Raw genomic sequence first — 24628 nt, 5'->3', positions numbered from 1 at the left:
ACATGGTGTCAACTCGTACAATACCTGCACAACATATGCTAACGCTACAGTGAAGATAAGCAATCTTTCTGTATTTTTCTTTTCAGTACCTCTCCGGGATGTGAAGGTATTTTGTTAATTAACCTTTCAGTTAAGGTTTATGTCCGCGCTACGTTGTAGTAATACAATTTGTATCGGATTATTATGGTTCCTCTACTTCTATCGCATTTTAGACTGTTTTCAGTAAACTGCTTTGAGCACAAATGTATTTGTAGGAAATGCGGTAATTAAATAAACTGGCTATGACTGTGACTAAGAGTTTATGAGTTTAGAAAAATCAATGGCCAAGGCTTTAGAATTCTGTGAGATGCCTGCGCAGAGAAGAATAGGCTGACAACACCATTGCTGATTTATGTTGCTGCTGCAGTTATAAGATAAGCAGATGTTTTAGTATTGATTTGCTGGTTACACCTCATAGGAGCTCAGGAATGGCTAGTTAGCAGCATAGTGCTAACCCATGGTTTGTTCAAGTTGTTTGTTTAACAAACCATGAGTTAATCACAAGTTGTCCTACAGGCAATCAAAGAAACCATGGCTTGTTTCCAACATATTACTTTGTTTTCCAGCTCCTCTTCCCTTGTGCTTTTGTAGTTAGACGAGTGTCTGGGTGGCATCATTAAAACAAACCATGGTTAGGAAAGGGTGCTGGTTTTACACATAATACTATGCCATGATTAAAACAAACCAAAGCTCAAAAACCAACAACGAATCACACTTGAACTTCCAGTCAGGTCTCACACCTGCTAAACCACAGCTTAACAAACCATAGTTTAGTGTTTTGTGTTATGTGCAGAAATACCTGTGTTTCCCTATGCTGATACAGCAGTTAAAATAAGGAGATGTTCGCATTTCAGCCCTCAATTTTTTTAAAACATAGGGAGAGGGAAGCCAAAATATGACGAGACGGAATGTTAGCTTTTCCCTGCACCGTAAAACTTCATCTATTTTCTATCAAAATCTTGGACACTAATCGCGGTTTGGAGGGAAAGGACAACCAAAGAAAAGTGGCTGGAAAAGCAATGGCAGGTTGTTGGTGGCAATGAATACACAGACAGGTAAGCACATAGCCAACAGGTGAAAAGAGATGCTCACCGAGGCTTGCCTATGCGTATTGGAGAGGATTCCATGGACTTTGACTTGGCTCCTGTTGGCTGCTGTAACTTCTACCCATAGTTCCTTGGCTCGCGCTTCACTCGGACCATACGTTCGAGATATATAGTAGTTGTGGTTGTCTTCCTGAGTAGAGAGAAACAGTTGTGGTAACTACAGGGATAAGGCGCACCCGTTGCCAAAGCAGTTCATCTCCGATCGAAACATCCAGATGTGTGTGCGAGGGTAGGTAGATGATGATAATGATGATGATGAAGAAGAAGAAGAAGAAGAAGAAGAAGAAGAGGAGGAGGAGGAGGAGGAGGAGTTTGGACTTGATACCCCGCCTTTCACTCCCCTTAAGGAGTCTCAAAGCAGCTAACAACCTCCTTTCCCTTCCTCCCCCACAACAAACACTCTGTGAGGTGAGTGAGGCTGGGAGACTTCAGAGAAGTGTGACTGGCCCAAGGTCACCCAGCAGCTGCATGTGGAGGAGTGGAGACGCGAACCCGGTTCACCAGATTACGAGTCTACTGCTCTTAACCACTACACCACACTGGATGAAAAAGAGGTCAGGGCTCCTGCACCTTTAACAGCTGTGTAGAATTTCAGCAGCTGCAGATTGCATTAAGAATTTGCAGAAGCCTTGTCTTCTTCTGCATCAGGCTACCCTGGTATTGCACTCTTCTAACCACCTCCCATATTCCCCGGAAATATATTCTATGTATTTCTAATTATTCTATGTAGTTCTCTATTCTATCCTCAGGAATATCTCTGCTGGGTTAGGGAGAATCTTCTCTGTGTCCAAGGGGAAACTGTTGTGCATGCCTATTTGGGAGCTGAGTTCCATAATAATAATAATGATGATGATGATAATAATAATAATAATAATAATAATAATAATAATAATAATAATAATAATTCCATGAGACTTACTCCCAGACAAGTGTGCATAGGGTTACAGGGTTAGTTCAGCATCACACCAGTCCAAGATCAACTCATACCAGCTGCTATTAAACAACATTTTATGAAGAATTCTTTATGGGAATTCTATGGTGCAATCGCCAACAACTATAAATATTCTGACATGGTTTACGTAAACGTTTTCTGCGGTTGAATTGTAAAACTTAAAAAAATAAAAAATCCAGCAGAGGATCCAGCTGGTTCATGTGTTAATTGACCTGGCGGGCCCTAGGAAATTTTGCTGCCCGAGACCAAGTTCCCCAGTCCATGCAATGGAATCCAACCAGGCTGGCAGCTGTTATCTTATTTCAACACTGGTGGTTGGGACAACACCCTGCAGTGTGCCTCAGGGCATCAGGCTAGCTCAGGGAGAATGGGAGAATGCCCCACTCTGCCTAATGGTAGGGCTGGCCCTACGAACAGAACATCAGAGTAGAACTGAGGCCTGACCCATACATGGAGACACATCATTTGATCACCATACACTTTGATGTCCGGCAAATGGAAATGTGTGAAATGATTTCATTTAAAAATAGGGGGGGGGGAGGTTGTACCCAGTTGTCATCCTACTCAGAGTAGACCTAGTGAAGCTAATGAACATGACCACCTCCGATTCATTCGTTTCAACGGGTATGCTCTGAGCAAGACTATCATTAGATGCAACCCACTTTGTTTGAGGTGATGAGAAAAGAAAGGGAAGTTCTTATCTGTGTGGAGCAACTTATAGCTTGATGTTGCCTCTGTCCAGTGGTGAAGACCTAGAGGTGCGGCCTGGTGGTTAACAGGACAAAGGGTGTTCGCTGGGGCTGATGGGAGTTGTAGTCCCAAGTACCTGGAAGGCACTAGACTGAGGACAGCTGGCCTACAACTATGAACAGAGACTGCCATATGGGGCCTCCACTGTTTGACGTTGCTCCTTTAAACGGCTTGGGGGCAGAGAATGAGAGGGAGAAAAACAGAAAATAGCTTCCATTTGTGTGATCTAGTTATATCTCCCGAAGAGACCACTTTTTTTCAAACCTGGTGATGGGGAAAAGGATAGGAATTCTATTTATAGAGAAGCATTTAATGTGGCAAGAGGTTCTCCCCTCCCCCCTCAATATTTTTTTCCAGCAAATCACTCTCTTTCCCTGTAATGAGCGGTGGAGGAGGAATCCTAATTTTCTTGTTTTGGGAGGGAGGGTGGAAGGACCAGGCCCTCTCCTTTTGAAACAGACCTTCAGTTGCTCCATGATCAACCTCTGCCACTTGAGACTGAATTGCTGGGATGCTTTGGTTAACTCTTTCACTGCTAAACGGTTAGCTTTATTTGAGGATGCAGAAAAAAGGAGCCATACTGGCTTGAAGGCAGCAGATGTAGCATTCATCCAAAATGGGCAGCTCTCTACTCCTGGCCTATTGCCTCTCCTCCCTATTAGATTCCGTCCACGTGACACCAGTATTACAAAGAAGTAGACCAGGTGTTGGGATGCTGTGGCCCTCCAGATATTGCCTGACTCCAACTCCCATCAGCCCCAACAAGCATGGTTGATGGCCAGGTAAGATGGATGTCATAGTTTAGCAACATCTGGAGGGCCAAGTGTTCCCCTCACCTGAACTGGATGGTGCCCCCCCTCCCATTTATTTCTTAACATTTGTATTCCACCTCTTCTCCATCAAGCTCAGGGTGCCATATGTTGATGTGACTGGCACTTATCTCCAGCATACGTTAAGCTAAGGCAGTGATTTGTCCTAATGGGCTTCATGGCTGAGGGGATGTTATGTACTGAGTTGAATAGGATCCAAAAGGCAGCAGTCTGATTGGTCCTAGAACAATAGGATCCAGAATGCAGCAGTCTGATTGGTCTTAGAACAACAGGATGCAGAATGCAGCAGTCTGATTGGTCCACAGGAGCCACCCAATCCAGCTCCAGGTAGAAGGGAATCCGCAACCTGATCGGCCTACAGCAGAATCCTGGAATTAGCCAATCACGTGGGGCCCATTGTGTAAATAATTCATAAAAGGCAGACATTCGGGGGGAACTTCCATTCCTCCTCACCACTATGAGCTGAATAAAGAGCATGAAATCCACTCTCGACTCTGAGCATATTTCAGTGGAGTATTGATCTTTCCAGGCAAAGTTCTAAACTGGTGTTAAGCTATAAAGCTCAGGAGACCAATATTCTTTGGAGTACTGCTCCCAATATGAACCTATCCACTTTGGCCTTCATCTGAGGCAGTTCTCTGGGTTTGCTCTCTGGGGGAGTTTTGGAGGGTAGCAGCAAGGGACAGGGCCTTTTCAGTTGTGGCTCCTCACTTGTGGAATGCTCTCTCCAGTGTGGTCCTCCTGGCACCATCATCAACGTCCTTTCAGCACCAGGCAAAAACTTTTAGCTTCTCACAAGCACTTGACAGATCTTGACAAGCTGGTTGATTGCCTATTGGGTGATGCGTTCTTGCGGCTGACGTTTTTGTTTTTCTGATTGGTTTGTGTATGAGTTATTAATAGGGATGGTTTTACTGAATTGAATTTCACACATTATGCCTTTTTGGCTTTTAACTCAGTCACTTAGAGGCTTTTTTTGGTAAGGTATAACTAATAATAAGAAGAAGAAGAGTTTGGATTTGATACCCCGCTTTATCACTACCCGAAGGAGTCTCAAAGCGGCTAACATTCTCCTTTCCCTTCCTCCCCCACAACAAACACTCTGTGAGGTGAGTGGGGCTGAGAGACTTCAGAGAAGTGTGACTAGCCCAAGGTCACCCCAGCAGCTGCATGTGGAGGAGCGGGGAAGCGAACCCGGTTCCCCAGATTACAAGTCCACCACTCTTAACCACTACGCCACACTGGCTCTCTAATAAGCCAAACAACCACTACTCCAATTCAAAAACCTCACAGTGGGTTAGGCCAGTGGTCCATTTGGCAATCGGTTTTCCAACAAAGACTGGCTATGGGATCCAGAAAGGTGAATATGCAGGGCCAGAAGAACCTGCTCGCCCGTTGACTGGCAATCCAAGGTTGAGGAACCTGTGGTCCTCCAGACATTATTAGACACAGTCATCTATCATCTGCAACCAATCCATGCCAACAGTTAGATATTGTAGGTATTGTAATCCAACAACGCCTGGAGAGCCCCATCACTGTGGTATCACTGAATTGCAGAGTTGGAAGAGATCCCCGAGGGTCATCTAGTCCAACCCCCATCAATGCAGGAATCCTGCCCACAGTCATCCCTGGGTGGGCTCAAACTAACAGCCTTCTGGCTAACAGCCAGATGCACTAACCCCAGGGGTGGCCAACTCTCAACAGACTGCAATCTACTCACAGAGTTAAAAACTGGCAACGATCTACCCCCTTTTTGTGGTTCAGGTCAAAGTTGTTGAGCTTTTATTAGGAAGGAGGAAGACCCATCTTTGGGGGGTTCGGGTCAAAGTTGTTCAGTTTTTTTTCAGGGAGGAGGTAAAATGTTGAGCTTTTTTTAGGGGAGCCACTGTTGTTCAGCTTCTTTGGTGGGAGCCAATGATCTACCAGCGATCTACCGCAGACGTCCAGTGATCTACCTGTTGGACATGCCTGCACTAACCCATGGGTAGGCAAACTAAGGCCCAGGGGCCAGATGCGGCCCAATCGCCTTCTAAATCTGGCCCACGGATGGTCCGGGAATCAGCGTGTTTTTACATGAGTAGAATGTATCCTTTTCTTTAAAATGCAGCTCTGGGTTATTTGTGGGGCACAGGAATTAGTTCATATATTTTTTTCAAAATATAGTCAGGCCCCCCACAAGGTCTGAGATACAGTGGACCGGCCCCCTGCTGAAAAAGTTTGCTGACCCCTGAGTGACTAACCCACTGCACCATTCCTCAAAGTGGAGATTGTGGGCAGGATTCACCTAATAAGTATGGTTGGCGGAGGCCCTGCACAAGATCTTCTGCTTGCACAATGGGGCTTCCCCCTCCCCATCACCCTGTGCACCCCCTGAAACTGGCAAACTAAAATGTGTGCACTGATGGAGCATTCAACATAGCACGACACTCAATTATTTCCTTCACTTCTATCATGGCCGTTAAGTGTATGACGCACCTCTCTTCCAAGTTTTCATTAAAAGCAATTTGTGTTTGCAGCAAGCACAATTTCCTGTGCAAGTGAATTTCCTGGGCTAACAGCACATGACATCAAGAAGTTCTGCTTTTGTTTGCTTGTTGTTAAAAGATTTCAGGAGCTAAACCCAAGGTTATTAGGTTGTTAAGTGTGGGGTTGTTATTATTTTGAGTCAGAACGACTCCCTTATCTCTTCATTCTTCTAAACATCTATTATGATTCCCCTCTTTCCAAACAGGGATTTTGGACCCACACTTTCACCCTGGGTCATCATGACCCACTTTGACTCCATCTTGCAAAGAGGTCCTGCGGCTGAGCTCCGGCTGAAATGAAGCACCATCCCAGCCAAACTTTGTCTTGGAATGCCACCAACAGATTCATGTGGCCTTCACAGCAGGGGCTGATCTGCCATGAAGGACTTCAGCAGCTTGGCTGCTGTTTTCTTAGCCTGATTCCAATCTTGTTGGGAAAGGGTGTTAATTTCAGAATCTGCCCTGCCGTGCTTCAAAGCAAGAGCATTAACTTGGAGGACTTGATCAGGAAAGCCCCCTTGAAAAAAGAAGAAAGAAATAATCGCTTTTCTGAAGCTGGAGGTAAGGATTCACAGTGCTTAATTTGCAAATAAAAAAAAATGGTGGACCTCCCTACTAGCCTGGAAGCCCCTGAATTTCCAAATTGCAAGGCTGCGGAGGAGACTGATGGACCCTGCCACACACCCTAGAGCAGATATATCAGGCTTCCTTGTCCTCTTGCTTTGGCCTGCCTGAATAGCCCTCCCAAAATCCTTGCCTTGCAGCTCACTTGCAGCAATGAGCTTAATTCACCCGCAGGATTCAGCAGAACATCCATTTGTGACCCTCAAGGAACTACTGGGCTAGTTTTCTTCCAGACGCTTCACCTCCTGCCCCCATGAGCATTCAGTTTGTATGCTTAGGGCAGGGGTCAGCCCAACAATTTTTTCCACCTGAGGCAAAGATGGTGCCGGCCCTTCTCATCCCACATGGAGAAGCTGACCAGCCTGGGAATTCAACCTCATTTCTATACTAGTGACGGGACAGCATTTCCCATCACATATGAGGGCAGCAGGCTGGCTTTGAGGGCACAGGGCACATACATGGCTCCTCATCTCTCTGAAGCAGCCACCTTGCAACAGAGCCAGCTCTGTTTGGGGCTGGGAGTGAATTTGGCAATATCCCCTGTCTCTTAGAGTTTGCTGATGGGCAGTGCGCTTCCTACACAACTAATGGGGAACCTCCATGATGGCTGCCCTTAATCACTGGTGCAGGAAAGATACTCTGCACAAACCCAGAGGCATTCTCTTCATTCAAAGCTAAGTCCTAGCACACACACACACACACACTGCAAATTCTGGGGGTTAAGATATGGGAAGAGCCTCTGTTCAGATGAATAGCTTGAGGTATGCCTGGTGTTATAAGAATTTTAAGATCATATATGATCTTATATGATCATCAACTTAGCTTTGAATGTGTGATTTGAATATTTGAATAATATATATATTAAAGGTAAAGGTAAAGGTACCCCTGCCCGTACGGGCCAGTCTTGACAGACTCTGGGGTTGTGCGCCCATCTCACTTAAGAGGCCAGGGGCCAGCGCTGTCCGGAGACACTTCCGGGTCACGTGGCCAGCGTGACATCGCTGCTCTGGCTAGCCAGAGCCGCACACGGAACACCATTTACCTTCCCGCTAGTAAGCGGTCCCTATTTATCTACTTGCACCCGGGGTGCTTTCGAACTGCTAGGTTGGCAGGTGCTGGGACTGAACAACGGGAGCGCACCCCGCCGCGGGGATTCGAACCGCCGACCTTTCGATCGGCAAGCCCTAGGCGCTGAGGCTTTTACCCACAGCGCCACCCGCGTCCCTAATATATATATTAGATGTTCATAAATGTACCAAGCAAACACATAAAAATATGTAAACCACATGTCTGAAACCCACAGAAAAGTCCTAAAACCATTTTCTCAAAATGACCTCAAATATTTCTCTGCAAGGTTGAAGGAAATGGGAAATATCCCCGGTGTCTCTGTGCTCACAAATCCTGCCTTAAGGGCACATTTAAGGTGTGAATAGGGTGAGCCTGTGACCTGGATTCACGAATTAAGTAGTTATAATAACAAAAGACGCGGGTGGCGCTGTGGGTAAAAGCCTCAGCGCCTAGGGCTTGCCGATCGAAAGGTCGGCGGTTCGAATCCCCGCGGCGGGGTGCGCTCCCGTTGCTCGGTCCCAGTGCCTGCCAACCTAGCAGTTCGAAAGCACCTCTGGGTGCAAGTAGATAAATAGGGACCGCTTACCAGCGGGAAGGTAAACGGCGTTCCGTGTGCTGTGCTGGCTCGCCAGATGCAGCTTGTCACGCTGGCCACGTGACCCGGAAGTGTCTGCGGACAGCACTGGCTCCCGGCCTATAGAGTGAGATGAGCGCACAACCCTAGAGTCTGGCAAGACTGGCCCGAACGGGCAGGGGTACCTTTACCTTTAATAACAAAAGAGTGGCCAAAACCCAGATATCTGAAGGCAGCCCTGTTTAGGGAAGCTTTTAATGTTTAATAGACTATTGTATTTCAATATTCTGTTGAAAGCCGCCCAGAGTGGCTGGGGAAACCCAGTCAGATGGGTGGGGTATAAATAATAAATTAGTAGTAGTAGTAGAAATTTTAGTAGTATTAGTATTATTAGTATTATGCAATCAGGTAAATGGCAGAGACAGGAGATAAACAACACACTCAGGATTCTGCTTTAAACTGCCCTCTGTGATGTATGTAAGATATATTGGAGGAAGTGATCCTGGGATACACCCCTTCTGTGATGTATGTATGATGTTTCTGGGGGTGGTCTGGAGTTTGAGAGTGGGCAATTTCAAAGTCTATATAAGGGCGGACACACCTTTGTTCTGGGTCCCTCCTCCCTCCTTGTGTGTGTGTGTGGGGGGAGCACCTTGTTACAACAGCTTTAATAAAGATCAGGCTTACTAGCTGCTTTGCTTCTCGATACTTTCTGGTTGGCCTCTGCTATTTTCCCCTACCGATAGAGAACCTACAAAAGGACTCTATATGGGCTCTTGGGTACCTGATAAGGCAAGGGTTAGCAAACTTTTTCAGCAGGGGGCCGGTCCACTGTCCCTCAGACCCTGTGGGGGGCTGGACTATATTGGGGGGGGGGGGAATGAACAAATTCCTATGCCCCACAAATAACCCAGAGATGCATTTTAAATAAAAGCACACATTCTACTCACGTAAAAACACCAGGCAGGCCCCACAAATAACCCAGGTGCATTTTAAATAAAAAGACACATTATATTCATGATTCCCAGACCGTCTGGGCCCCAGGCCTTAGTTTGCCTACCCATGCCATAAAGGAAAAGGAGCATTTTTTTCTCATAACCCTGGTCTGTGAGGTGGGACATGAGCATTGCTTCAGCATCTGTGAGATGTCAAAAAGGGTGCTTGGACAGTCGTCCTCGCCACCCATATTGGCCCATTTTCTCCTTTGTGCGCACAAACACACACTCACACGCTGCAAAGCTCCCAAATGTGTTCTCAATAAAATAAGTGAGGGGAAAACAAATGAAAACAGCAAATGCCGGGGATGGGTGGACTTGGCTGCTTTCACACTTCAGCATGCGGTCCATCATGACCTCATCCCTGGATCACGACTATGTCCCAATCCGCCACCTTGACTTGGTTACAGCAGGAATTAAGAAGAGGAGAGAGAGAAAGAAAACAAGCGGAGGGGAGGGAGAGGAAATCGAGGGAAAGCAAGATCGTTAAGGGGAAATAAGGTAAAGTCTAGTTACGTTTTTCTAGCTGAAAAAGAATAATCAGTTCTTTCCCCCTGCAAGGCGTCACTTAACCGGAATCCTCCAAGAAACGAAAGGAGATTAGGGTATCTATGCTGGTCAAAAGACAGGAGCTACAAAACAAGTTAAAATAACCTCTGATCACACAAAAAAATGGAATGGAAGGTTTCAGCTGATGCAGATGCACACAGAGTTTCGGCTCTCAGGCCTGACAAAGAGTTCTGTGAAAGGCAAACGCTTGCATAGACCGTATCAAGCCGATTCAGCAAAGGACATAATTTGATACCTGTGCAAAGGAAGATGGGTTATTTGTTATTCCATTAACATACATTTAGCTCAGATGGTTAGAGCACGGCGCTGATGATGCCAAGGTTGCAGGTTCCTGCAGCTGCAGATTCCTGCATTGCAGGCATAGGCGAAAACTGACCTCCAGATGTTTTGGGACAGCTACTTGCATCATCCCTGACCACTAGTCCTGTTAGCTAGGGATGATGGGAGTTGTAGTCCCAAAACATCTGGAGGGCCGAGTTTGCCTATGCCTGGACTAAATGATCCTCAGGGTCCCAACTCCAGAACTCTGTGATTCTTTGATTCCTCATTATCGCCCCCCCCCCCAGTTCCTTTGTTTTAAAGAGCATTCACCTCTGCCAGGTTAATATCAATACGTGTACACATCGTACAATTAAAGCACATTCCCCGCTCCCAAAGAATCCTGGGTATTGTAGTTTAAGCCTCGCAGACAGTGCTATTCTTTTAGAAAAAGAGATGCTGGAACTCACCATGATGTCTTATAATGGCAAGTGTGCAGCCCACCTGACAGGTGTCGGAACTCGGTTCCTGCAAGTTTGGGCTGGGGGGGGGGGAAGCTCTGCTCACAGAGCTTCGACTTCCTTGACAAGCTACAGTTCCAAGGATTCTTGAGCATTGGGGATGCACTTAAATGCGCTTTTTAAATGTCTGGACGTGGGTGGCGCTGTGGTCTAAACCACAGAGCCTAGGGCTTGCCGATCAGAAGGTTGGCAGTTTGAATCCCCGTGACGGGGTGAGCTCCTGTTGCTCGGTCCCTGCTCCTGCCCACCTAGCAGTTCGAAAGCACGTCAAAGTGCAAGTAGATAAATAGGTACCGCTCTGGCGGGAAGGTAAATGGCGGTTCCGTGCGCTGCTCTGGTTCACCAGAAGTGGCTTAGTCATGCTGGCCACATGACCCGGAAGCTGTACGCCGGCTCCCTCGGCCAGTAAAGCAAGATGAGTGTCGCAACCCCAGAGTCGTCCACGACTGGACCTAATGGTCAGGGGTCCCTTTACCTTTATACACAGTGGTACCTCGGGTTACAGACACTTCAGGTTACAGACTCTGCTAACCGAGAAATAGTACCTCAGGTTAAGAACCATTTGCTTCAGGATGAGAACAGAAATTGCGCAGTGGCGGCGTGGCGGCAGCAGGAGTCCCCATTAGCTAAGGTGGTGTCTCAGGTTAAGAACAGTTTCAGGTTAAGAACGGACCTCCGGAACGAATTGAGTACGTAACCAGAGGTACCACTGTATACAGTATGCACCCCATGTTTATAAGAAGCAATGTCACTGATGAATGTGAAAGATGAGTGGGAAGCAGGGTTTGCCAAATGGCTTGACCTTCTCTTGGCTCCTGGGGCACCTCAAAAAGCACCCATGGCGGGTCCTTCCTCAAGCCTGAGTTTTCATTTCACTACATTCAAAGGGCTGCGTCATTCCAAAAAGCGACAACGTACAGGAGAGGGAGATTGGGGTAAGTCAGGAGAGAAAAGGAGCGTAGCGTTGAAACGGCAGCAGGACTGCGAGTGCAGCAGAGCAGGACCCAAATTTAGTAATGAAATCAGAGGCCCTGGTTTCCCCCGAAGAAGCTATAATCAGTCTTACCAATGTCACACCCATGAGCAGGCACATGACACACACCATACATGACCTGCTCCATTCTGGGGAGACACCCATTGGCTTCTCAAAACCACCCATCACTGAGTTCCACTTGGCAATGCCTGCTTGGGAGATGCTGGCATGCTGCCTCTGCCAATGTCTCAGCAAAGCCTGCTGAATTCTGCTCTGAGCCAACAGCCTTGGGCAGCAGCCTAGCCCTCCTGGGGTGCCGTTGCCTCCAGCATAAATTCCCTCCTCCTGTTTTTCTCCCAGATCTAGCAAAAGGAAGGTAGGTTTCATTTTTTAAACATCAGGGCAGATTTCTTAATCCTAAAAAGAGTCCAGCTATGGTGACAAGCTGCCTAGGACATCTATGGAGTTAGTTCCTGGTAGTTTTAAAAGGACCGGGGGGGGGGGGGAAGGTCCACCAGGCCTTTATTAGAGATGTTTTAAGTTTAGGACATAATAAAATTATGTGCAGATTGCTATCACTTATTCCACTTTGGGGACTCCAATTAGAATAGATTAGAGATGTCTTCTAGGGCTGCCAACTTTTAAACTGTCAGCTGTAGCTTGAGTTGCAAGAATGAGGAGAGGATAATCTTCATCTCCATGAACCTGCCCTTCAATTTATGCTATCTTCAGAGGCCCTGCTCTGCATTCCGTCACCCAGGCAGGTGTGATTTGTGCAAACGCGGGACAGGGCCTTTTTGGTGGCAGCCCTAATTGCAGAATTCCCTCCCAAAGGAAGATAAGATGGCCTTTCTCTGCAGGTAGGAGGATAATAACTTTTTTGCCCTGCCAGGCTTTGCATAGGTTGAATTCAGACTAAGTTAGTTGCACAAGGTCACATCCACACCTTACATTTGAAGCACACAGCTTCTCCAAAGAATCCTGGGAACTGTAGTTTGTTCAGGGTGCTGGGAATTGTAGCTCTGTGAGGGGTAAACTACAGTACCCCATTCACTGGGGGGGATGCCATGTACTTCAAATGCGCTGTACAGGGACACGGGTGGCCCTGTAGTCTAAACCACTGAGCCTCTTGGGCTTGCCGATTGGAAGGTTGGCAGTTCGAATCCCCGTAACGGTGGTAAGCTCCCATTGCTCTGTCCCAGCTCCTGCCAGCCTAGCAGTTCGAAAGCACACCATGGCAAGTAGATAAATAGGTACCACTGTGGTGGGAAGATAAACGGCGAGGGCAGGGATGTCTTCGCCTAATGCACATTACCTGATTTGTTTCCCCAAACTTACAATGCCCCTCCCCATGCCAGCTAAAGTAAGCTGTCATCTGAGCATGTGCAATGACTGTCTCAAATGTACGCATCTCAGCTTGACCATGGCTTATGCTTCCAGATCGGATAGAAGCCAGTTTGAGGGGGTATGCATCAAACAGCAATTATTTCTCAAGAAACTACAAGATGGCAGCAACACAGGGGAGCATGCTAGACCACACAGCCATCATCACAAATGCATGGGGTGGACGAGTCATTAGTTCCCAATGAAATCACTGCGACTTGATTACATTGTCCCATTGTTTTGAATGGGAACGAAATCCAACAAACACAGTCTGGTTCTCTAGCCCAATGCTTTTCAATGCTGCGGTTTTGCTTATCTTATCTTCTTCTTCTTCTTCTTCTTGGTGGGTTGAACGTTCTTTTCAAATGTATTGTTGCTTTATTTATTTATTTATTTATTTATTTATTCATTCATTCATTCATTCATTCATTCATTCATTCAATCATGCCTTGGAGCAGGGGTCAGCAAACTTTTTCAGCAGGGGGCCTGTCTACCGTCCCTCAGACCTTGTGGGGGGCCGGATTATATTTTGAAGGGGGGGGGGGAGAATGAAGTCCTATGCCCCACAAATAACCCAGAGATGCATTTTAAATAAAAGCACATATTCTACTCATGTAAAAACACCAGGCAGGCCCCACAAATAACCCAGAGATGCATTTTAAATAAAAGGACACAGTCCACTCATGCTGATTTCTGGAGCATCCGCGGGCCGGATTTAGAAGGCGATTGGGCCAGATCCGGTCCCCGGGCCTTAGTTTGCCTACCCATGCCTTGGGGGAACTCTTTTCAGAGCCAAAAAGGAGTACTGAATTCTCATTTACAAAAAGCGCTTTTAAAGGGCGGCCTTGTTTCCATCTTTCTGCTAATTTCCGCTGATCCAGCAGCTCCTGCTCAAGGCACAGCTGCAGAGGCTGGTTGAAAAGGACCGGCAATCCTTTTTCCCCATGCGGAAGACCCATTGCTGTGCTTGAGCTTGAAATCCTAGCTGTGCAGGCATGTCAACACTTCAAGCCCCCTACATCTCTGCGCCCCACAGCAAGCGATAATGGCTTGAAATCAGGCTGAGCCTCTCCCTTTCTGCACCAGCTGCTGACAGCTAAGAGTGCGCAAACTGCAAACTTTGCGGCTACGATTGCTGGCGCCAAACCACTGAAGTGTGCATCGCGGGTCCTCCCCCCACCCCACCCACCGGGCATCTGTATTGATTTCAACTCATTAGAATTCGCTCCCCTTTCATCTAGACACGGCTCACGCTCTTAATTCCAAAGCGCAGAAGCGATGCGCCATTGATCTGAGCCACTCGGGGGAATTCTCTGCTGCTACAATCAAGCACCTCCTGAGCTTTTCCATTTCCCAACGCATCACAGAGGTGCACGAACCTTCCCACAACCAGTCTGAGCAGAAGTTTTCCACGTTCCCTCTGCTTGCCAGCCATTAGACCATTACAGGATTCTTAGTTAAACACAGCACATACCGTATTTTTTGCTCTATAAGACTCACTTTTTCCCTCCTAAAAAGTAAGGGGAAATGTGTGTGCGTCTTATGGAGCGAATGCAGGCTGCACGGCTATCCCAGAAGCCAGGACAGCAAGAGGGATTGCTGCTTTCACTGCGCAGCGATCCCTCTTGCTGTTCTGGCTTCTGAGATTCAGAATATTTTTTTTCTTGTTTTCCTCCTCCAAAAACTAGGTGCGTCTTGTGGTCTGGTGCATCTTATAGAGCGAAAAATACAGCAGTTAAACGGTAGAACTCACTCGCACAGGAGGCGGGGATGGCACTGGGTGGCTTTAAAAGAGGAGCGGACACATTCATGGAGGTATGAGGCTGTCCGTGGCTACTAGCCACAACGGCTGTGCTATTTCTCCACAGTCAGAGGCAGCAATTATTCTGAATCCCATTTCAGGTGGGGCCTAATTAGGCTGAGAAAATGACACCCGTTTATTTACTTTTATCCTGCCTTTACCCACAAGTGCTTTCAGGGCAGCTAATACAGTGGTACCTCAGGTTAAGTACTTAATTCATTCCGGAGGTCCGTTCTTAACCTGAAACTGTTCTTAACCTGAAGCACCACTTTAGCTAATGGGGCCTCCCGCTGCCGCTGCGCCGCCACAGCACGATTTCTGTTCTCATCCTGAAGCAAAGTTCTTAACCTGAAGCACTATTTCTGGGTTAGCGGAGCCTGTAACCTGAAGTGTATGTAACCTGAAGCGTATGTAACCCGAGGTACCACTGTAAATCCAAAGGATCTCACAGCTGCAGCCCTTTATCTTCAGCAGGCATAGGCAAACTCGGCCCTCCAGATGTTTGGGACTACAATTCCCACCATCCCTGACAACTGGTCCTCTTAGCTAGGGATGATGGGAATTGTGGTCCCAAACATCTGGAGGGCCGAAGTTTGCCTATGCCTGATCTTCAGCAACATTCCTCTAAGATAGGTCAGCCTGAGAGAAAGTAATTGGCCCTAAGGTCACTTAGAGAGCTTCATAGCAGAGTGGGGATTTGAACCCAGATCTACACACACACCCCCCATCCTACTCTGGAACTGCAAAACAGTGGCCTCTTCTTCCTCCTCCTCCAGCACCACAATCGTAATATAACCTTCCACACGGGTTGGTTATTTTTATATATATATAAAAATGTAAAGGTTTCCAATGACTCGTCTAAGTTGTCCCTTAGGACCAGAACAGCAGAGAACAAAACAAAGTTTTATGTTCAATGAAATGTGACCAAAAATATCCTTGGCGTAGAGTTTTCAGTGGGCTTACATAACAAAGGGAAGTGTTTGGCATAATAGTCTTAGGAAACACTGGATAAAATGTGGCCTTTGCAGTAACTGTACATCAAGGGATATGTATATGGGGGATACAGGCTCAATGCAAATACAGTGGTACCTCGGGTTACAGACGCTTCAGGTTACAGATGCTTCAGGTTACAGACTCTGCTAACCCAGAAATAGTACCTCAGGTTAAGAACTTTACCTCAGGATGAGAACAGAAATCATGCTCCAGCGGCGCAGCAGCAGTGGGAGGCCCCATTAGCTGAAGTGGTACCTCAGGTTAAGAACAGTTTCAGGTTAAGAACGGACCTCCGGAACGAATTAAGTTCTTAACCCGAGGTACCACTGTAATGCATCTGAAATAAAGTACAATGCCTACATTAGGAGTGGCCAAACCCCACTCCAGAGGTCTGGTCCAGTGCCACAAGCAAATTTTTATGACACCTCCTGCCTCAACACCCCAGCCATTTTGGTGGTGGCGATATGATAAGAGAAAGCAGGCATAGTGCTGGGCTGAGCAGGGTGAGGGTTAAACTTCCCTTCCCAGCCCATTCATTGCCTGGCTGCAAACCAACCCCAAATCAAACTGGCCGATTGTTTGATGAGTGCTGAAGGGCGATAACCCTTCTCTTCAGCCGATCTTCATGAATTACATAGCTCCGTCAGTAGAGCATGAGACTCTTCATCCCAGGGTCATGGATTCGAGTGAAAGATTCCTGCATTGCAGGGGGTTGGACTAGATGACCCTCGCGTCCCCTTCCATCTCTATGATTCTGCGATGAGTGGCTCTGCGTGTGAGTGTCCTGTGTTGCAAGCACATGCAAGAGTGTGGGCCATGTCTGGCCACGTCCATTGCTGGCATGTGGCCCCTGGAGGATGGTGCAATGTCTAGAGCATGGGTAGGCAAACTAAGGCCTGGGGGTCGGATCCGGCCTAATCGCCTTCTAAATCCAGCCTGCGGACGCTCTAGGAATCAACGTGTTTTTACATGAGTAGAATGTGTCCTTTTATTTAAAATGCATCTCTGGGTTATTTGTGGGGCACAGGAATACGTTCATCTCTCCCCCCCCCCCCAATATAGTCTGGCCCCCCACAAGGTCTGAGGGACGGTGGACCGGCCCCCTGCTGAAAAAGTTTGCTTACCCCTGGTCTAGAGTGTTGGGACGAGGACTTGAGAGGCCATGAAGCTCACCAGTGACATTTGGGCCAGTCACTAACTCTCAGCATGGACAGGGTTGTTGTAAGGATAAGATAGAAAGGGGAAGAAGCACACAAACCACCCTGAGCTCCTTAAACAAAAGGTAAAGGTAAAGGGACCCCTGACCATTAGGTCCAGTCGTGACCGACTCTGGGGTTGCAGCGCTCATCTTGCTTTATTGGCCGAGGGAGCTGGCGTACATGTGGCCAGCATGACTAAGCTGCTTCTGGCAAACCAGAGCAGCGCACGGAAACGCCGTTTACCTTCCCACCTATTTATCTACTTGCACTTTGATGTGCTTTCGAACTGCTAGGTTGGCAGGAGCAGGGACCGAGCAACGGGAGCTCACCCCGTCGTGGATATTCGAACTGCCGACCTTCTGATCGGCAAGTCCTAGGTTCTGTAGTTTAACCCACAGCGCCATCCGCGTCCCAAAGCAAAAGCTACTAGTAGTAATAATAATAATAAATTTTAAAAAGAAAGAAGTTAGTTGTCCCTGGTCTGCATGATATTGTTATGTGAGGTGGGGAGCATGATATCCTTGCATCCCTTTCAGGCCTGTGATCCAGTAAGTGTTAGAATCCAGTAGAAAAGGCTGGTGAACCTCTGTTAAGGTAATGGCTTTAGCTGGTCACTTAAGTGCATCTCAACAAATGCGTTAGGTTGCAATCGCTACAACCAAGTGACTGTGCTCTCCAGGGCTTAATGGGTGGGCTCCCCCCCCCCCCCACCTAGTTGCTAGGTTGTGTGTGAGAACGCTGAAAAGCTGAATGCTAGAAGCTGGAGGGGATAGATACAGATACAGATACAGATACAGATACAGATACAGATACAGATACAGATACAGATACAGAGACAGAGACATAGATATATTGCTCTGTGCTGGATCCAAAGCTGTAACTAATGGAGAAGTGAGATCTGTCGGGGTCTTAAAGCTACAAGCCCCTCTTTCCTATGCTCAGATTCTATATACATGTAAATAAAGACATATACATGGGGCGCGGGTGGCGCTGTGGGTTAAACCACAGAGCCTAGGACTTGCCGATCAGAAGGTCGGCGGTTCGAATCTCTGTGATGGCGTGAGCTCCCATTGCTCTGTCTCTGCTCCTGCCAACCTAGCAGTTTGAAAGCACGTCAAAGTGCAAGTAGATAAATAGGTACCACTCCAGGGGGAAAGTAGACGGCGTTTCCGTGCACTGCTCTGGTTCGCCAGAAGCGGCTTTGTCAGGCTGGCCACATGAACCGGAAGCTGTACGCCGGCTCCCTCGGCCAGTAAAGCGAGATGAGCGCTGCAACCCCAGAGTCGGTCACGACTGGACCTAATGGTCAGGGGTCCCTTTACCTTTACCTAAAGACATATACAGTGCTTTTTTCCTTTAAAAATGTTTAGGGGTACTCTCAATTTGACTCAAGAAAATCACCATTTTATAGTTCAAATCAGGAAAAATAAATACAGTAAATGGACAAAAGTACAATGATGTTTAAGGGTATGCGTACTCCTGCATCCCCCTAGAAAAAAAGCACTGGACATGGTATGTATTAAAGGTTCTCCAGTCTCTGCTGACCTTCATCCTTAAGGAAACCAAGTCCTGGGAAGGCGCTTGGAATAAATGGAACCTCACCTTGCTCAAAGATTGGGGTGACGTGCAGAAATCTCTTCCTCAGTGCTACCTCTCCTCTGCTTTTCCTACCAATATTTGCTACACTTTGTTTAGCGACACAGCATCAAAACAAGGAACATTCCTGTGCGTTCACAACAATAGCTCTTGTGAGTGAGAAGAGACGTTTCCTTTTTTCCTGGCTGTTGTGCTGCCACCTCCATCTGCTGAGCAATTTTGGGGGACCAGAGAGAGGCGGGAGAGACAGAACTGCTTTCTCAGGTAGTGGGGGAGAAAACTAGTTAAGAGTGGGTTTCTGGTCCGCCTTTTGGGCAAAAAAAAAGGGGGGGGCCCCGAGGCAGCTCACAAAGCTTAATGCAAATACAAAACGCAAGCAATAAAATGCAACTTCAATTCTTGTAAGACAGCGAACTCCCAACATCTTTAAAACACACACACATACAAAATAAAATAAAAGCCCAAGTGACACCACACTTCGGTTCAGAATTGACCTGGGGGGCTGCCAGTGGCTGATCCCTGCCCTATCTGATCCAAACATGTTTTTCACAAAGTAAACAAGGCTTACTCGAGTCTGAAAACTTTCTGCCCAACTGACACATCCTTGGCTCGCGTGCTGTTCCCTATATGTGACACTCACCACAATCTGTGTCTCATTGTCCGTCAAAGTGTCAATAGCCAGGCTCCCGCCAATTAAATCTTCGCTGATCCGAGTCCTCGTGTCTCTTGGCGAGGTGTCCCGCGTCTTTCTCTCCCAGGAATGAGGTTCTATCCCAACCGCGGAGACATCTCTCTGGCTCCAAGCTGTAGGGAGAGGAAGAAAAGCGAAGAATGATTTCTTAGCTTACGAGGAAGGCTCCGAGAAAACAAGGCCACATTCCACACCAGCCTTGCTTCCCATGCTCTGTGAGTGCTTCTGCCTATCTGAATTGTGCCCTTAAACTCTGATACTGTCTCTCGGTTGCCTGGATGGAAAACAGAGAGAGGGATGTGAGGCTGTCTGCAGGAATGACCCTGCTACAAACCTTCCTTCCCTGCCAGCCAAACCTGGGTGCATTAAATGCCCTTCATTGTCAAAAGGACCCTCACTGAACCACAAGAGATTTATTTACAAGGGCAGATGGCTCTTCCATCCCCCCCAAAACTGCTGCTTTGTTCTTTAGGTCTTCCTTTGTGCATGGCTTTGTGGGGCGGGTTGTTGCAGAGATATACAGTAATTCCTTCTGTTTCCAAACTTCCAAGCAGAGTGCTGGGCCTTATGTAGCCTAAACAGGACCACCAATGGGCAAGAGGGAGGTATCAGGAGGGGAGATCCCAAGGCTTGCAGAAGTGCAAAGCCGCCCAATGAGGACTGAGCATGCTCAGTGGGCATGGAATGCCAGGGTGCTTCCAAGCTGTCACTATTTTTCAGTGGGATTCAATCACATACCGGGAAATCCAGGTTGTGCGATTGCAGTTGGATCAGGAGGTCCAGCACAACACACTCACTTCCCCCAAAGTTATGACTCTTTGCAAAAATGAAAGTGGTGCAGAAATGCACCGGAAATGCATTTCCTTTGACACAACGTCGTCTAACCTCCCTGCGAAGAAATCAGAGCGAATGCATAATAAAGTGGCGTTGTGGGTTAAACCACAGAACCTAGGACTTGCCGATCAGAAGGTTGGCGGTTCGAATCCCCGCGATGGGGGTGAGCTCCCGTTGCTCGGTCCCTGCTCCTGCCAACCTAGCAGTTCGAAAGCACGTCAAAGTGCAAGTAGATAAATAGGTACCACTCTGACGGGAAGGTAAACGGCGTTTCCGTGCGCTGCTCCGGTTCGCCAGAAGCGGCTTAGTCATGCTGGCCACATGACTTGGAAGCTGTAAGCCGGCTCCTTCGGCCAAGAAAGCGGGATGAGCGCCGCAACCCCAGAGTCGGCCACGACTGGACCTAATGGTTAGGGGTCCCTTTACCTTTACCTCCATGGAAATGAACCGGGATGAACACGCAATAAACAAGTCGTCTGGAAGCACCCTGGCTGTTTTGGCAGAGGAGAGGACATGGAAAACTGGATAGAGGAAGGATTGGCATGGGAAATTGTTAAGGAGGGCAGGGCTAGGGGCATACCTAGGGGTTGGCCAGGTTGGTCCCCTGCCAATGGTGCAGGCCGGGGTGGTGGTGCAAAAATCATGTCTCTCCACTCTGGCTCGGCTCCTCTGTCAAGGGCTCAAGGGACACGGGGGCACCGAGAAAGCTCCTTGCCAAAGGAACCCAGGTATGTCTCTGGTGATGACCCATTGGAACTTGGCACTGCAACATTATGTTGCAGGTCTCGCTCATCCTGTTCTGTTCCTTTCCTAAAGCCAGGGATTGGGATTAGTTCATTGACCCTTGTGCGCAGCAACAGCAGACCGGATGCCAAGATTTCAGATGTTCAGAACATTTGATGCTGGGATGGATGGAGGAGAGCTGAAAATGAAGCAAGGAACCCCAAGTCCATAGCCTTTGGAAATAACTGGCATAGTCAGTCCCTGACCCCTGGCATATGGATTTGCAGCAAAGGCATGTATTGGACACACACACACACCAACCTCTTCCGGGCCCTTTATAAAATGCTTTTGGCGCCCGTCAAAGGGGTTTTGTCTCTCTCATGCGTCACTGGGGCGCCTTAGGCAGCTCCAACTTGGCCTCAGTCACCCATCTGTAAAACGGGAATAGCACTAACCCACACCAGAAGGTTGCTAAAAGGGACAATCCTAATCAGGCCTATGCAGTACTTTGCAAATTAAAAAACGTTATATAAATGGCAATTAGTAGTTGCAAAGCATCTTGTTTACGAAATGCGCTGTATAGATGATTCACGGTATAATAATAGCTTACAAAATGAAGGTTTTTCTTGGCACAGGATTTTGAAGGCTTTCATTGGTTTGAAATAAATACACTCGGCGATAACTTTAAAACTCAGTTTTTGGTGCCAGGGGTTATTCCTAGAACATGCAAAACAACCAGACAGGCAACAGTGCCTCTGAGAAAGTACAGATGGTCTTTCTCACTCTCACCCCATATATTTGCGGCAAGCAGGTTGTCTGAAGGTACATTTTGAGTTAAGAACATTAGAAGATGCCTCTTGAGAAGGCCGCAAGCGGGGCAATGAATTGCCTCTCCTGAGTTGAGCATCTCTCAGTACTAAAACTCTGGCTACAACAAGAGATAGGGCAATACCCAGCCGACATGTATTCAGCCATTATCAGATACTAAACATTCTAAATGAAACTGGTTTACAAGCAATTCATCTTACTCTTCCGAGCAAATAAGGGCCCATTCCAAAGCACAAAGTTCTGGTTTGCCACCTTTTGAAATAAGAAAAGTCACATTATGATCTAAAAAGCACCCTCTCAGAATGACAGTGAGATAATAATCACAGTGATTAGTGTGTCAGTGACCAGGATTTGAACCTCCTTTTTGTATTACAGTGGTACCTTGGGTTACATATGCTTCAGGTTACATACGCTTCAGGTTACAGACTCTGCTAACCCAGAAATATTACCTCAGGTTAAGAACTTTGCTTCAGGATGAGACCAGAAATCGTGCCCCAGCGGCGTGGTGGCAGCAGGAGGCCCCATTAGCTAAAGTGGTCTTCAGGTTAAGAACAGTTTCAGGTTAAGAACGGACCTCCGGAACGAATTGAATACTTAAACCGAGGTACCACTGTATTCTTTTTAAAATTAAATTTCCAAAATTTCACGACTTCAAATCGAATAATTACATTGTTTCATAAACTGACTTCCTGCCCACAGTTCCACAGTGTGTTTTCGTTCAAACCCTTTTCTACTGCGTTATCTATCAAACTCTTCTCTATTACAGAAATCCCTCCAATACAGTTAGTTAACAGTTTTTCTACAGCTGCTCCATCTCGAATCCGGCCCACAATTTCATCTGACTATAATACTTTCTCATATAGTCCATGAAAGGCAGGATTTTGAATCTCCACTGAGTCACAAAACATAGGTCACTTCTAGACTGCCTTTTCAGGTAGGATTCAACCATAACACCATCCAATTTGTGTTGCACAATTATAGCTGATTTCACAATTACAGTGGTAGCTTGGTTTAAGAACAGATTAGTTTATGAACAACTTGGATTAAGAACGCTGCAAACCCGGAAGTACGGTAGGTGTTTTGGTTTGTGAACTTTGCCTTGGAATCAGAACATGTTTTGCTTCCTGTTGAGTGTGTCCCATTTGTAAATTGAGTCCCCCGCTGCTATGGGAAAGAACACCTTGGTTTAAGAACGGATTTCCGGAACGGATTAAGTTCGTAAACCAAGGTACTCTGTATAACAATCACCAAAAGGTCAGATTTTTATTTTTATTTTGCAATAGGGAAAGTGACAGGAAAATGCCCTGGAAAGAATGGGATAACACCTGCTTTGGCCCAACGTCATATAACCTCCCTGCAAACAAATCACCACAAATGCTGAAAAAACACCCCGGTTGCCTGGAACCACCTTGATTGAATGACCTTTAGTTCATCATACACTCTCAGCCTAGCCTACCTCAAAGGGTTGTTGTGATGATAAAATTGTAGCGCACGGTGAGGGGTCCATGCAAGCTGTTAAGTTGTGAGTGAACATATCAGACGACACAGAGATTCTTCAAACAGCTCTTGTTTATTCACAGGCCAGAACAGAACAGAACTGAAGGGTTCAGCCAGCCTGCTTATATAGAGCTCCACTAGAACGCAACAGTAACCATTTTCTGTAACTATCCAATCACCGAACGTCACTTTCAATCCCTTATTTGCATATGTGGACCTGAGTGAAAGCTATCTAAAGTACCCCCTGCTGGCCCAGGGTGAGAACTTCAGTACATAACATAAGCTACCCTTAAATTCCTTGGAGAACAGTTGGGATTGAAAGATGCCTGAAGTAAACACACTGTGAGCTCGCTTTTAAAACTTTGTGCATGTGCGTCACCTGTTCAAATCCTTTTCTTTTTAAAAGATATTTATTAAAATTTTCAAAGTATTACAAAATGAAAAAAGAAAAATACAAAATAAAAATAGTTAAAAAACAATTCCATCTTTCCATCACTTATCTTTCATTTGCTTGTTTCCCGGACCTCCTCACTCCTCCCTTTTTTGTATTCCAATTCAATTTATTAGTTCAGCAAATCCTTTCCCTCTTTGTTTATCCTAGTCTTTAATCTTAAAATATTGTAACATTAAATTTTTACCTGTTAATAATCAATTTTTTTCATATTCCTTATAGAGTTATAGCTAGAAAGAACTTAACTTTTTATCCAACATCATTCTAACATTCATTAATTTTACAATATTTCTGTAGATAGTCTTTAAATTTCTTCCAATCTTCTTCCACCGACTCTTCTCCCTGGTCTCGGATTCTGCCGGTCATTTCTGCCAGTTCCATATAGCCCATCACCGTCACCTGTTCAAATCCTTGTAACAGAGAGGCGTCTTCTGTGGCGTGCCAATTTAAATCAAGGCGTTGGCTACCATATCTGCCCACTAGAAATAAGGAACCAATGTCACACAGCAGACATGTTATTCTGGTCTTCCTCTCCGGAACCGCTCCTTCTTATGAGGGTTGCCATGGCATATATTCATCCTAGCCCTGCTTCCTTCCACAAAGCTACATTTAGGCTGTGGCTTCCAGGAGGGGCCTGGGAATCCAGATGTTTTGCACTGATGCAGAGTGGTATGGCGATGGAAACAGGCCCTGGACACTTGCTTTTGGCAAGGGGTGGGAGGAAAAATAGGCCACCGTAATGGAAATTAAACCTTTTCTTTTTCTTTTTTGTAGATCAGACTTTCAGAGGCCTAGCTGGTTTTAAAAAGCATAGAGCACATGAATTGATCCTGGATTATACTGGGCC

The 24628-nt window shown here is 46.7% G+C and overlaps 1 protein-coding gene across 3 annotated transcripts in view; it reads right to left on the bottom strand.

Moving 5' to 3' along the window:
* Positions 1–24628, bottom strand: part of PLXDC1 (plexin domain containing 1) — a 74319-nt gene that overhangs the window by 32311 nt on the left and 17380 nt on the right. For all 3 annotated transcript variants that reach the window (XM_028702854.2, XM_077917386.1, XM_028702857.2), the window contains exons 2-3: positions 19398–19561; positions 1132–1275 (exon numbers count right to left, since the gene is read on the bottom strand). In XM_028702854.2, coding sequence (XP_028558687.2) covers positions 1132–1275; positions 19398–19561 — 308 coding nt within the window. The remainder of the gene's footprint in view (positions 1–1131; positions 1276–19397; positions 19562–24628) is intronic.

The sequence above is a fragment of the Podarcis muralis genome, chromosome 13, assembly GCF_964188315.1.
Source record: "Podarcis muralis chromosome 13, rPodMur119.hap1.1, whole genome shotgun sequence".
Taxonomy (NCBI): Eukaryota; Metazoa; Chordata; class Lepidosauria; order Squamata; family Lacertidae; genus Podarcis; species Podarcis muralis.
This window is presented reverse-complemented; position numbering and strand designations above follow the sequence as displayed.